Source organism: Suricata suricatta, chromosome 10, assembly GCF_006229205.1.
Source record: "Suricata suricatta isolate VVHF042 chromosome 10, meerkat_22Aug2017_6uvM2_HiC, whole genome shotgun sequence".
Classification (NCBI taxonomy): Eukaryota; Metazoa; Chordata; class Mammalia; order Carnivora; family Herpestidae; genus Suricata; species Suricata suricatta.
The window spans coordinates 19,499,352-19,512,770 of record NC_043709.1 but is presented as its reverse complement, the minus strand read 5'-3'; the positions used below and the strand labels follow the sequence as shown (position 1 = coordinate 19,512,770).

Below are 13,419 nucleotides of genomic sequence, written 5' to 3'. Positions count from 1 at the left end.
ATTGGTAGAAGGCAATTAAAACAAGTGCACAGCCAAAGCTAATTTAAAACCTCTCTGTAAAGATTCTTCCACTAACTGGAGCCCAGGGAACTCTCACTAGAAAAACATACAATCCCTACTGGGGTGCCTGGGTGGCTCAGTTGGTTAAGCATTTGACTTGATTTCAGCTCAGGTCATGATCCTAGAGTCTTGGGATCAGGCTCTCACTGGGCTCAGAACGTGTCAGGCTCCTTGCAGAAACGAAGCCTGCTTAAGATTCTCTCTCTCCCTAGTTTGTTCTCATGCTCTCTGTCTCTGTCTCTCTCTCTCAAAAAAACAAAAACAAACAAAAAAACACTACCTACAGAAGATAAACTTTGTTAAATGATCAACTACACAAGGAAAGAAATTACCCTGATGAGAAAATGGACAAGAAGAATTAGCTCATCAAGAATTTCAATTAACATAAAGGAGCAATAAATATAGTTAAAATTATTAGAGATTAAAGAATAATTGTGTATCTTAATAAAAGAATCCAACATTAGGAATAAAAGAATAGAAATTTTGAAAAATTTGAAAAAGTACATCCAACTCTGAAAATGAAGAAAGTAATCACCGAGATGGAAAATTCAATGGGCAGATTAAGTAGCAAATTAGAAACAGCTAAAAGAAAATGAAAGACAATGTCCTTTTGTTTATATTTATATGATACATCTTGAAATTTTTAAATATAAAAATATAAAAAATATGAACCAGATTAGGAGACATGGAAAACAAGATAAAGAGGTATGCCATTCATCTAATAGGAGTTAAAGAGTTACAGAACAGGAGGGGAGAATATTCAAAGAAATAATGGCTAAGAAATTTTCAGTATTAAAGATGTTACTTGTGGGGCACCTTGGTGGCTCATTGGTTCAGCATCTGACTTCGGCTCAGGTCATGATCTCCAGTTCATGAGTTCCAGCCCCATGTTCAGCTCTGTCCTGACAGCTCAGAGCCTGGAGCCTGCTTCAGATTCTGTGCCTCCCTCTCTCTTTGTCCCTCCCCAACTTGTGCGTACATGTGCTTTCTCTCTCTGTCTCTCAAAAATACATAAACATCAGAAAATTTTTAAATAAGATGTTACTTTTTATTTTCAAATACAGTGTTAATTGCTTAAAACATAAAATATTTTTCAATAACAAAAGTTCTGCATGTTTATTTGCTTACACTTTTATAATCTGCATATCATATACAGAGAGAGTTCTTTATGTGGTAGAATGGAAATAACTCTCTGTAAAAGCTAATAAGCAAATATATTCATTTTGACATTTTCTTCCCCAAGAACACACAACTACAAAGACACTTGTAGACAGTTTAATCAGCAAGTTGAAAAATCAGAATTGCAGACATGTTATACATTGCAATATTCAATTCCCTCAAGATTTTTCACAATAGCATACAACTTAAATATAAATGTAAATTTTACAATAACTAAATTGTGTAGTGAATGTTTAGTAACTGTGTATGCACTCAGTTGACTCTGTTATCAATAACTGTTACTCGAAGAACGTCAGAATTTCCTGTAAGAATTAACACAAGGAGTCACTGCCCTGATCTCAAGCCTATCCCTGTCCCTTGTGTCTATATCATGGACAGACACTGAGTTGTTAACAAATAAGCTATACTTTCTGGTGTTTTCATAAATAAAACAAAATTATGCAATCTTTATGTTCATAATTTAATATTTCCTTCATGTTAGTGTGTGTTAATATTGGAAATCATGTTGCAAAATTAAACTTTCTTGTTATTTTCATAATTATTCACAATTTTACATTCCTTAATATTTTCAAAATGCTGTGAAAATATATGGTCATTATTCTGTATCATAGCATTCTGTATACCAGTGACACTTTAATCCTCATCTGTAGATCAGAAAGAAGAGATATGAGGGGCACCTGGGTTGCTCAGTCGGTTAAGTGTCCGGCTTCGGCTCAGGTCATGATCTCACAGTTCGTGGGTTTGGGCCCCGCGTCAGGCTCTGTGCTGACAGCTCAGAGCCTGGAGCCTGCTTCAGATTCTGTGTCTCCCTCTCTCTCTCTTACCCTCCCCTGCTCCTGCTGTCTCTCTCTGTCTCTCAAAAATAAATAAAAAACATTAAAGAAATTTAAAAAAAAAAAAGAAGAAGAAGAGCTATCTGATCTGTAGATAGCTGATCAGATAGAAGAGTCATAGCAATTTCCCTAAGGAACACAACCAGCATGTGTGACTTCAGGAAAATCAAGATTGCAACCTTAGCCTCTAGGGCAAGATTTCTCAAACTCAGCACTATTGATATCTAGGGCAGGATCATTTGTTTGTCATGGAGAAGGGCTGTCCTATGTATCATAGAATATTTAGCAGAGTCCCTGAATCCTATCCACTAGATGCCAGTAGCACCTAATCACCAGCTGTGACAACCAGAAATGTATCTAGTACTTCCAAATGTCCCCTCCGATGCAAACTTGCCCCATTAGAACTACTGGTCTAGAGAGAAAATTAACACATAAGCAATCAAATAGGTGCATATAAACTTATACCATTTCACATCTTACATATAACATTTTCATTTCTTTATGAAGTGAATATGATTGATCTGTAGCATTCTTTAGTTTCCATTCTTCTGTTCAAATAATCCTGCTTATTCCTAAATATAGTTTAACGTTTCAATGACACATGTTTTTTAGAGAAAGAACTATCTCCACATTATTAACAGTTCAACTTTTTTTAAACTAGCAAGTGACCTTTGTCTCAAATTTTGATTTCCAATCATATTGAAATTTTAAGTAACACTATTTCAGCTAATAAAGTGCTCTCTGGTCTTTTATACTCACATTATTTCTGTGAGGTAGGTAAGTGTTTAGTGTTAAATCATTAGAGGAGATTAAGGATAAATTCAAGGTTATATGCAACTGTTAGTGGAAAAATGAAAATAGACAACTTATATGACTTTTCCCTCCTGTTAGGATTGTTGTGATTCAAAATAATTAAAAACATTAGATGATTTCACTTACATTATATTAACATTTTACCTCTATTTGGCTTTGCCCAAATATTCAGATATGATCAATGATTTTTCATAATTAATAATAGTACTTTGATTTCTTAAGAATCCTGTCTGTCACTGTTATGTGTTTATAAAAGTAAAATATTAACAGTTCCCAATGTCACAAAGATATACTTCGTTAAAGAAAGTGGACAAGAATGGAAGTACTATATCTCTCATGAAGAATACACTGTATAGGGATGCCTGGATGGCTCAGTTAAGCATCTAACTTCAGCCCAAGTCATGATCTCACTGTTTGTGAGTTCAAGCCCCACATTGGGCTCTGTGCTGTTAGCGTAGACCCTAGAGCCTGCTTTGGATTCTGTGTCTCCCTCCCTCTCTCTCTCTGAACACCCTGTTCATGCTTTATCTCTCTCACTCAAAAACAAATAAAAAAATTAAAAAATGTTTTTTAAATACACTGCATTATCCCTTGGCAGATAAGAGAAAAAAATTATTTAAAAAGGAGACTTTGATTTTCACATTTGAAGCATTATATATACATATGCACTTACACTTATTAAATGAATAACAGTAGTTCAAATCACACTTGCATAAAACAAGTAATATTATATCTTACTACTCATTAAAAAATTGTAGAAAGATTGATGTATGCTTACAAATATATTGATTAAAAATAAAATCTATACATATATGAAAGATATGAATTTAAATGTTATATGAATCTCTTTGCTTTGGATAAATGCTACTTCCTATCTATTTTATTTCTTAATGCTTTCAGTTGGCAACCTCTAAACATAGAGAGCATGCTTATATCAGAAAATAAGAAAAAAGTAATTATAAAACACTTTTAATGTACCTAATTGTTTCCCACATTATTTGAAAACACTGTAAAGAAAAAAATCTATCCAGGATCTAATGTGGAAACTGTAGAAAAATATAAGTTATGGATAAAAGCCAGTGACCAAACTCTTAGCTAGAAATGTAGCAAAATAAAATAAACTTTGAGTTGCTACTTGAAGTTTTAAACCATGGAATAAAGCATATAGTTATTAATTAGTAATTCTAGAACATTAAAAATATAGTAGTGTTTGCCTATGTAATTGAGCTCTTCAACTGGATGAATATACTAGAATTCAAGATTTCTAAGCATATTTACCTTTAAATTTAATTTACTGGAAATTAATTGACATTCAAATTAATATCATTCAACATAATCATGTAATTCCATGGAGTTTAACATTTTACATATGAAAATGTTCTTAGGTCACCAAATCCTTAAGTACCTATAGTGAAAGTACTTTAATCAGTATCAGGCTCATAGGAGTTTATAATTTATAGTCTGGGACTTAGTGAACCAGGATCTGGGGTAGTATGATTCATATTGGGTGTCTCAAGACATATCCAAGCCCAAGGTAACAGAGTAAACAGGAAATTAGAAAGGCAAGCAAAGGAAAGTTGTACAACAAAACCTGAGTTGGGTCTAAAACTAGGAGTGCCTATAAGAACCAAAGTCTAGGATGCCTAGGTGGCTCAGTCGGTTAAGCTCAAAGCCTGGAGCCTGCTTGGGATTCTGCATCTCCCTCCCTCTGCCCCTCCCCCACTCACACCTCTGTCTCTGTCTCTCTCTCTCTCTCTCTCTCTCTCTCTCTCTCAAAAGTAAACATTAAAAAATTTTAAAAAGAAAGGATAATAAAAGAATCAGAGTCTAAGGCAATATAAGCAGCCAATGGCTAAGAGGTCTAGATAATTAGCTGAAAGGCACAAGAATACATACATAGCATCAAGAAGACCTTGATCATTGATCTATCCCAAACAGGATGCTTCTTGATTATCACTTTCCTGAACCAGAATTGGTTCCAAGGTTAATATGATCCCTGATAGAGCTGATATGGATCAATGAGAAGCAAAGATCTAGATAACACAGATCTGTCACCCCATCATTTTCTAAAAAATGGAGTATGTAGTAGAAGGGAGAAAGTTCTTTTCAGTATTACTTATGATTTTGGTAAACCCTAAAACTGATATGTTAGCACCAAATGCATGGAAAATACATTTATGAATGCCCAAATTTAAGAATATGCTTTTGTCCATTAAGTATGTGTGTGTTAATCTTTCAGCACATATGTGGTCATAACTTTCACAACTATGGCTTCATTAAAACAAAAGAGAAATAGAGGAAAATACTGACACTGAAACTCTTAACTCCAGAGTAGCATCAATTATTGAGTCTAGGTACTGAAGAGTCAGGACTTTGCTTTCACAAAAATTTCCCCCCAAACTTTACTCTTTATAGAACCCCCCCCCTTCAAAACATAATCTCACCCTGACCCCATTATCTTAGAAAATATATCAAACTGGGACACTGTTTAAGATCATCTAGTATCACAGCTGTTTCACAAACGAGTCCCATTGATCTTGCCATTTTGGTCTGTGGAGTTCAATTCAATATGGTTGAAGGCAGGGTTATCAGTTCCACCATCTTCTATTGGATGAGATTTATAGCTTAAAATATGCTTCTTCTAAAAGAAAATGTTAACACAGTGATTAGAAAGAAGAAACTATTCAATTCTAAATAATTGTTACTGCTTTTCTTTCTCTAAATCAGCTTTGCAGTCTACTGAGGATGAGACATATAACAGAAATACATCATCAAACAATAGATTAAATATGTTTCTTGTCTGTCAGAGTTCAAAAGAGAGTCTGAGGACTAACTAGAATTCTATCTTGGTGGTAAAAACACAGACCATTAATTGAAAGAAAAGGAATGCCAACTTACTTTCTTAAAAATGTCAAAATTGGAAAGAAAGTCCTCTTTGGTTAGTAGGAATCTGCGGTCTATGTTTTGTTTTCTTCCTCCTGAAAAACATTTACATTATTTACATCTCTAGAAAGATAACTGTAACTACCCAGTGATGGCCCATGATACAAGCATTTGACTTGGGTACATTCAACTCTATGCACTTATAAAACACAAAGAGAAAGAGAATCTTTTAAGCAGTGCTGGAGACTTGGCTCACCATTTCCCTTCTCTTAGCCACTCTCAGATGCTGCAAGCCTCTCACTGTGATAAATATGAGTCTGGTGTTTGAAAACGAATGAGATGACTCTTAAATTCAAGCCCCCTACTCAAATGGTGCTTAACCCAAGAAAGAGCCCAGTACTCATAGGGAAACTGGTTTAAAATCATCTCCTATGATCTACCAATAAAATATCAAACCATCTGCTTCTGCTTCAGACAGTGGAGTTGCATCCCCCCAGTTTCAGGGCTAGAATTGTAGATGTATGTGAAGAAATGCAGGAAATTATGAATTGTCAAATAAATTAATTAAATGAAAATCAGTATGATGATTGTTTGATTCAACTTTGCTTCCCTACCCTTTTGCTTTATAAAAATTATTCTTTATTTGTAGATAGAAGATGAAGCTTATTAAAATTGTGTGCTTCTCAAACTACTTTTGAACAAATCGTCTAGAAGATGTACTTAAAATGCAGATTCCTGGACTCCAAAGTGGACAGATCTGGGGTAAGGCCACTGAATAATTTTTACCAAATTTCCAAGGTGATCTTTATGCTCTCTAATATTTGAGTGCCACTACTTCAGTACAAATATTAGGTTTTTAATTATGGGAACCTCTGCTCTTCCAGAAATGAGATCAACTGTAAACTAATTCATTCAACATTGCTGAGTAACCGCCATGTGCTAGAGACTCTACTAGGTGCCACAGAGACGAGTAACACAGTTACTGTGCTTACTCCTCACGGTCTGCTTAGGGTATTATTTACCCCACTTACTGATGAAGAGACACAGAGAGGGAGGGAGACAATCCATAAGAGACTCTTAAGTACAGAGAACAAACTGAGGGTGGCTGGGGGGTGGGGGAGAGGGGAAAATGGGGGATGGGCACTGAGGAGAGCCCTTGTTGGGATGAGCACTGGGTGTTGTAGGTAAGCAATGAATCACGGAATCTACTCCCAAAGCCAAGAGCTTCACTGTATGTTAACCACCTTGACAATAAATTATATATTTTTAAAAAGACATCCTTTCACAAACAAGAACGTTATTTTCAACCTAGGATTCTCTACTCAAACAAATGATCAATCAAGTATAAGGGAAAATTAAAGACTGTCTGGCCGCCAAGTTTTCTGTCTGCCTCAGGCAAGGATTATCACTCTCGGGAGAGTGAACCAGCAAACAAGATTTGCATCTGGAGGCTGGAGACTGCCATTTCCTGGTCAAAATAACTTTGGCATCTGTCATGCTGGGCCAGACTGGAGTGGCCAAGGTGCACAAAAGATCAAAACCGTATTTTGGATTATTCAGTGCTAACTCCCCCCTTCCCAGCATTGCTGAGGCAAATCTGGGCGTTTCTTTTGATATTCATTTGACTCTGTTTACCTGGTAACTGACCTTGGTCAGCTGCTTTGTTTTCCCGCCATAAAACCTTTATAAAGGACAGTTTTCTGAATAAAGCTCGCTCTCTTTTGCCTGATCGAAACCGTGAGTGCTGTCTTTACTCTCTGCGTCTCCCTCTCCTGCCCCTTTTTCTCTCCCTCCCTCAGGAAAAGAACCCACGACGATTCTCCGCCCTGCCGGTCGGTCGGGGCGGATGAAACAGGTACCGCCAAACGCGGGGGACGAGCGCCGGGCCTCCGGGTTATGACAAAAGACTTTTTTTTAATGTTTTATTTTATTTTTGATACAGAGAGAGACAGAGCATGAGAAGGGGAGGGGCAGAGAGAGGAGACACAGAACTGAAAGCAGGCTCCAGGCTCTGAGCTAGCTGTCAGCACAGAGCCTGACTCGGGGCTCAAACCCACGAATGTGAGATCTGACCTGAGCAAAAGTTGGAGGCTTAACTGACTGAGCCACCCAGGCGCCCCAAAGACATTTTTTCCAGAGATACCACATTTTCAAAATCTCTTGTCTACATTTTCTCAAGAACATGCTAAAAGGATATACTCCATTCAATTAAGGGGATAAACAAGAATTAGGAATAATGGGATATAGACAGCAGGGAATCCAACACAGGAGGGAGATGGACGGAATTCACAGAATGAGGACAAAGTGAAGTTCTATAGTGACCCCAGAGAGCAGTGTATATACCATGTGTATTATTGGGTTTTTTAAAAATAATTTTTAAAGTTTATTTATTTATTTTGACAGAGAGAGAGAGAGAGAATGAGTGGAGGAGGAGCAGAGAAAGAGGGAGAGAAAAATCCCAAGCAGGCTCCTCGCTGACAGTTTTTAAATAATCTTTTTAAAGTTTATGGACATCTGAAAAAAGCTTCATACTATGTTTAGATATAATGATTATAAATTATCATTCCTTACTTGTGTATACTTCTTTATAGTTTACAAAAAGTCAGCAGAGGACAATGAAAAGATCATGACACAGAACTGTTGTAATAATATGTGTAAAATCACTAATATTGTAGTAGCTGCAAACATTTTCAAGCACTTTATTTTTATCTTACAGCAACCTGTGAGCTAGGGAAGTCAATCGCCACTAACTTCAATTTACATATGAAATAGCTAAGCCTCCGAATAGCTATACAGACTTCCCTAAGTTCATGCAGCAAGTACATGGTGGAGCAAAGGTTCAAAGAGAATCTTCTGCTTTCAAGTCTGGGCCCTCAAATTTTCCATGAGGAAAATGAACAGTTAAACTAGTTGTTAACAGGACCATAGTAAAATAACATAAACAGCTATAAAAGAGATATAGTAAAAACTGATATGGATGTAAATACAATACTAAGGTTTAGATAGTTACCTGTTGTTAAACTGATTAGCATTCCCATGAATAATGTTACCAAAGTTCCAAGAGTGCTGAAGTATAGATATGATAAAGAATACCAGTTGTCCATCAATGGAGTCCTGAGAAAGAACAAAAGTTTACTGTAAATTTTCATGTAAGGCTACTAGTAACTAAGAGTAGGTTCAATAACCTTCATGCATGGCAAAGTCAAAATAAAATATTTAATAATGTTTTTAATGTCATAATCTGCTGTTCCAATTTTATCTTGTTGGATCAAGAATTAAAAGCCTGAGGGAAAAATATTAAAACCGTGGCTTAACCTTGACCATATACTGTAATACTAAATGTCCATGTGTATTCATTCAACTCTGCTATATGTCCCCAGGCACTGTTCTTGTCATTAAAAAGTCTACCATAAGAATGGTTGATAGGATTCCTGCCCTCGTAAGGTTTACATTCTAATGGGGAGAGAAATAAAATAAACAAGTAAACTAATAAATATATTAATTTCTACCAGTGGAAAGTGCTGTAAGGAAAATAAAACAAAGTAAGGTGATGTTAACAGATTGGAAAGAAGGAACTACAACTCCCATGTGGGGTCAGAGAAAGCCTTTGGGAAGAAGTAACCTTTGAACTGATATCTGAACAAGGAAAAGTTCATGAGGAAGGCATTCTAGAGAGAGGTAAACACCAGGTGCCTAAAGCTTTTTTTTATTAGACTTGTATGAAGTTTGGATTTTACTCTCTGGGCAGCAGCAGCACTCCGGGAAGTACTTTAAATGGAGGAGTGACATGATCTGATCTGTTTCTAAAATAATTGTTCTAGGACTCCACTTTCAACTTTAATAGAGTAGCTTCATTTAGACCAACCATTCTGCCAAGAACAACATATAAAAACTGGGGGAAAGCAGGTAGTTATGGCCAAATGGTCAAGGCAATGGACTTGAAAACTGGGGGAAAGAAGTAGGCAGATTTTTTTTTAAGATACCAGAGAATCACAATTAGAACTTGAGAAGCCAAGATCTCAGAAAGAAGGGAAATACCTAAGGTGAGTTATTGAAATTAAGATGTCGTATTACTGGGGGGGGGGGGGGGGCGAATCGACAAAATAGAAGAGAATCAAGAAATAGACCCACAAGAAAATAGTCATTTGGTTTATGTCAAAGTTGACAACTCTTTGTAAGGGGGCAAAGGGAAGTTCTTTCCAGTAAGTGGCATGTGGTTAATCGAACATCCATATGGGAAAGAATGAGTCTTGATCACAGCACCCACAGAAACCAATTCCAAAGGAGATTACACTTCATAAATGGAAATAGTTAACAATAAGACTTTTAAGTGAAAAATTAGAGGAATCTCTTTATGACCTCAGGATAGGCAAAGATGTAATTGGGATATACAAAAGACTAAACATACAAGAAAAAGAATGATAATTTGAACATAATTAAAATGAAGAAACTTCTGACCACCAAAAGTATCATTAAAAGAGTCAAAAGGCAATCCACAGACTGGGAGAAAAAGTTTTCAAAATATATTTTGTATCTAGAACATATCAAGAACTCCTCAATAAATAAGCAAAAAACTGAGAATGAATTTAAAAATGGATCAAAGACTTCAACAGACAAGTGACTAAAGTAAATATTCAAATGGAAATGGCCAATAAATATATTAAAAGGTATTGAATATAACTGATCATAAGGGAAATGCAAATTAAAACTACAACAAGCTATCAATATATACACATCAAGCATTGGGAACCTAATAAAAACTGAATCTGGGTAATAGAAATGCATCCAGACAACCAAAGGGTATTTTATTTCATCTTCAGCTGTGTGGTTTACTCTCCTTGTACTCTAGCAACTTTGATGAGGTATGATTTCCTAAGGTGCCATGTGGGTTCAGAACTTCATGCCTTTGCATACACTGTTCCTCCACCATGTGACACACATTTCTTCTTCCTTTGGCCCTCTGCCCAACCTTGTTGTCCTGATTCTAGTACGTAATCCTCCTCTAAGAAGGTGTCCTTGACTCTACCCAAGAAGAGTTAGGCTCTTCCTTCTGCTGGCTCTCTTGATCACCCATGAATACCTCTCACCACAGGTATAGTTTATCTTCTTGTCTAGCTTTCCTTCTGGTCATTTTCTCTGATAAGAATGACTTTCCAGACCTCTCTCTAGCCAGTGTTACCTCCTTCAAATAGTGCTACCCCTCTAAAGTCTTCCTGCTACTCACTCCAAGCTTGTTCATATTCATTCTTTTAACAAGTATTTATCAAGTATTTAATACTATTTACCATGTGCTAGTTTTATTTTATACTTATTGTTTTTACAGGGTTGTTTTGTGTATATTAGCACATTCTCTCCAGCTAAATTATAATTCCCAGGAAAACAGAAACCACAGTGAATGAGAGGGGAAGACTTTCTAGGGATATTATATAACTGGCCAGCTCAGAGCTGAGTATGTAGTTCCTTCTTAAACATTCTTGTTTATTACCTGTTATTTTATAAATAAACTAACATATAAAAGTAGTTATTATGGTACCAGGCATATACTAAACCTCAGCTAATTTATTTGTTTCAGAATCCAAATAACTATTTTGCCTCAGACTCTGAAATTAAGAGAGATATTTACACAACCAGGACAAATGCTAAGCAAAGTTGTGAAACAAGTACACCCTGAATGTCCTCCCACGTACCATTCCATTTTTTTTCCTCCCTTTCTGACTCCAACAACTTGCCCCTACACATGCACATTAGTGCTTTCATGCTTGTCCAGACTGCTCCCTGCATTTCCTTGCCCCTCACTCCACAGCACCCCACCTAGTCAGACCTCCCCCAAATATGCTTCAGGCTCTGCAACTATCTTTCCTTTCTTTCATGAAGCATTTGCCAGCCTTGAAGTTCCATTGGCAAGCATTTTCATAGTTGGATTTTCTTTGGAACATGAATCACTAATTGTAACAGCCACATTCCTTCTCTCAGGAGAGCGTCCAGTTAAAGAGGGAGACACATGTCTTTATCCACACAGCATGAGTGCCTAATGGCTTCATTCCAGGAAGGCTGGAACTGGGAGGCAATAAACTGGGGGGAAGTAACCTCATCTTTGTATTCCTGGAACATTTCCATTGGGGTTTATACTTTAAGGCTGGACATATATCTGTCCACTATAGAAAATCTTGCCCTCACATCCACTATATAATAAAACACTCTCCTATTAGCAGATCCACAACATTTCATTAATCAGATGACGTAAGGATCCAGAAGCCAAAAAGTGTGCCACATACAGAAAACTCTAGCAAGAATATCACAGCTGCAACTCACTGCTAATGTTCTAAAGGTTTGGAATCTCTAAACCTAAACAAATAGTAATGATCTAACATATTTAGATAATTGTAGCTTTTAGTCTGAAAAGCTATACTTCAAAGACTATAGAAGCAATGTCTCTTTTAGAAGGGAACTTTTCATTTTAAAAGATTTTTAGTTGACAATTATTCATTTAACTAGAGCTGATATTTGATAGCATTTATCCATAATAGAATTTGTTTTTTGTTACAGTTATAGTGTTCTCCAATACTGTAAGCAAGGCAGAAGTCTATCAAAATTAAGTACAGCAATTTTTGTTGTTACTGAACAAAATACTATGCCCAGCAAGCCATAAGGGCTCATCTATTTCAGATCAGGGAAAATCACAGCACGGCAGGCAAGACAGAAAGCTACTGTTCTCTACCTGTCACATACATTTCTTAAAAATATGACATTATAAAGTTTAATTCAATACCTTTCAGCACCATGTACTTGAAAAGCACTAGTAGAAAATGGCATTTCTGTGGTTGTCAACCAATTTGTCACATTGTATGTGCTGTTACAGCCATGAGTTTCAAGACTGAGTGGCATAGTTCTCTCAGGCAGTGGAGGATACAGTTGAGCTCCAATTCCGACCCACAAAGAAACAATAAATCCAGCCAGAAGACCAACAAGTGCTCCCTGCAAAACAAGAGTGCTTTTATTTTTTTTTACAAATAGTTTATTGTCAAATTGGTTTCCATATAACACCCAGGGCTCTTCCCCACAAGTGCCCTCCTCCATTACCACCACCTCTTTTCTCCCTCCCCCTTCCCCTTCAACCCTCCATTTGTTTTCAGTATTCAGTAAACTCTTAGGTTTTGCGTCCCTCTCTCTCCCCAACTCTCTTTCCCTCTTCCCCTCCCCCTGGTCCTCCATTAGGTTTCTCCTGTTCTCCTGTTAGACCTATGAGTGCAAACATATGGTATCTATCCTTCTCTGCCTGACTTATTTCGCTTAGCATGACACCCTCGAGGTCCATCCATTTTCCTACAAATGGCCATATTTCATTCTTTCTCATTGCCACGTAATACTCCATTGTATATATATATACCACATCTTCTTGATCCATTTATCGAGTGATGGACATTTAGGCTCTTTCCATGTTTTGGCTATTGTTGACAGTGCTGCTATGAACATTGGGGTACATGTGCCCCTATGCATCAGCACTTCTGTATCCTTTGGGTAAATCCCTAGCAGTGCTATTGCTGGGTCATGAGGGAGTTCTATGGATAGTTTTTTGAGGAACCTCCACACTGTTTTCCAGAGCGGCTGCACCAGTTTACATTCCCAACAGTGTAGAAGGGTGCCCGTCTCT

The 13,419-nt window shown here is 36.8% G+C and overlaps 1 protein-coding gene across 1 annotated transcript in view; it reads right to left on the bottom strand.

The window, feature by feature from the left end:
* Positions 1 to 5,374: 5,374 nt before the first annotated feature.
* The window catches only part of SLC5A8 (solute carrier family 5 member 8), a 44,412-nt gene continuing 36,367 nt past the window's right edge, over positions 5,375 to 13,419 (bottom strand). Inside the window, exons 12-15 of the mRNA XM_029954985.1 lie at positions 12,538 to 12,743; positions 8,779 to 8,882; positions 5,784 to 5,863; positions 5,375 to 5,526 (exon numbers count right to left, since the gene is read on the bottom strand). Coding sequence (XP_029810845.1) covers positions 5,401 to 5,526; positions 5,784 to 5,863; positions 8,779 to 8,882; positions 12,538 to 12,743 — 516 coding nt within the window. The 3' untranslated portion in view covers positions 5,375 to 5,400. The remainder of the gene's footprint in view (positions 5,527 to 5,783; positions 5,864 to 8,778; positions 8,883 to 12,537; positions 12,744 to 13,419) is intronic.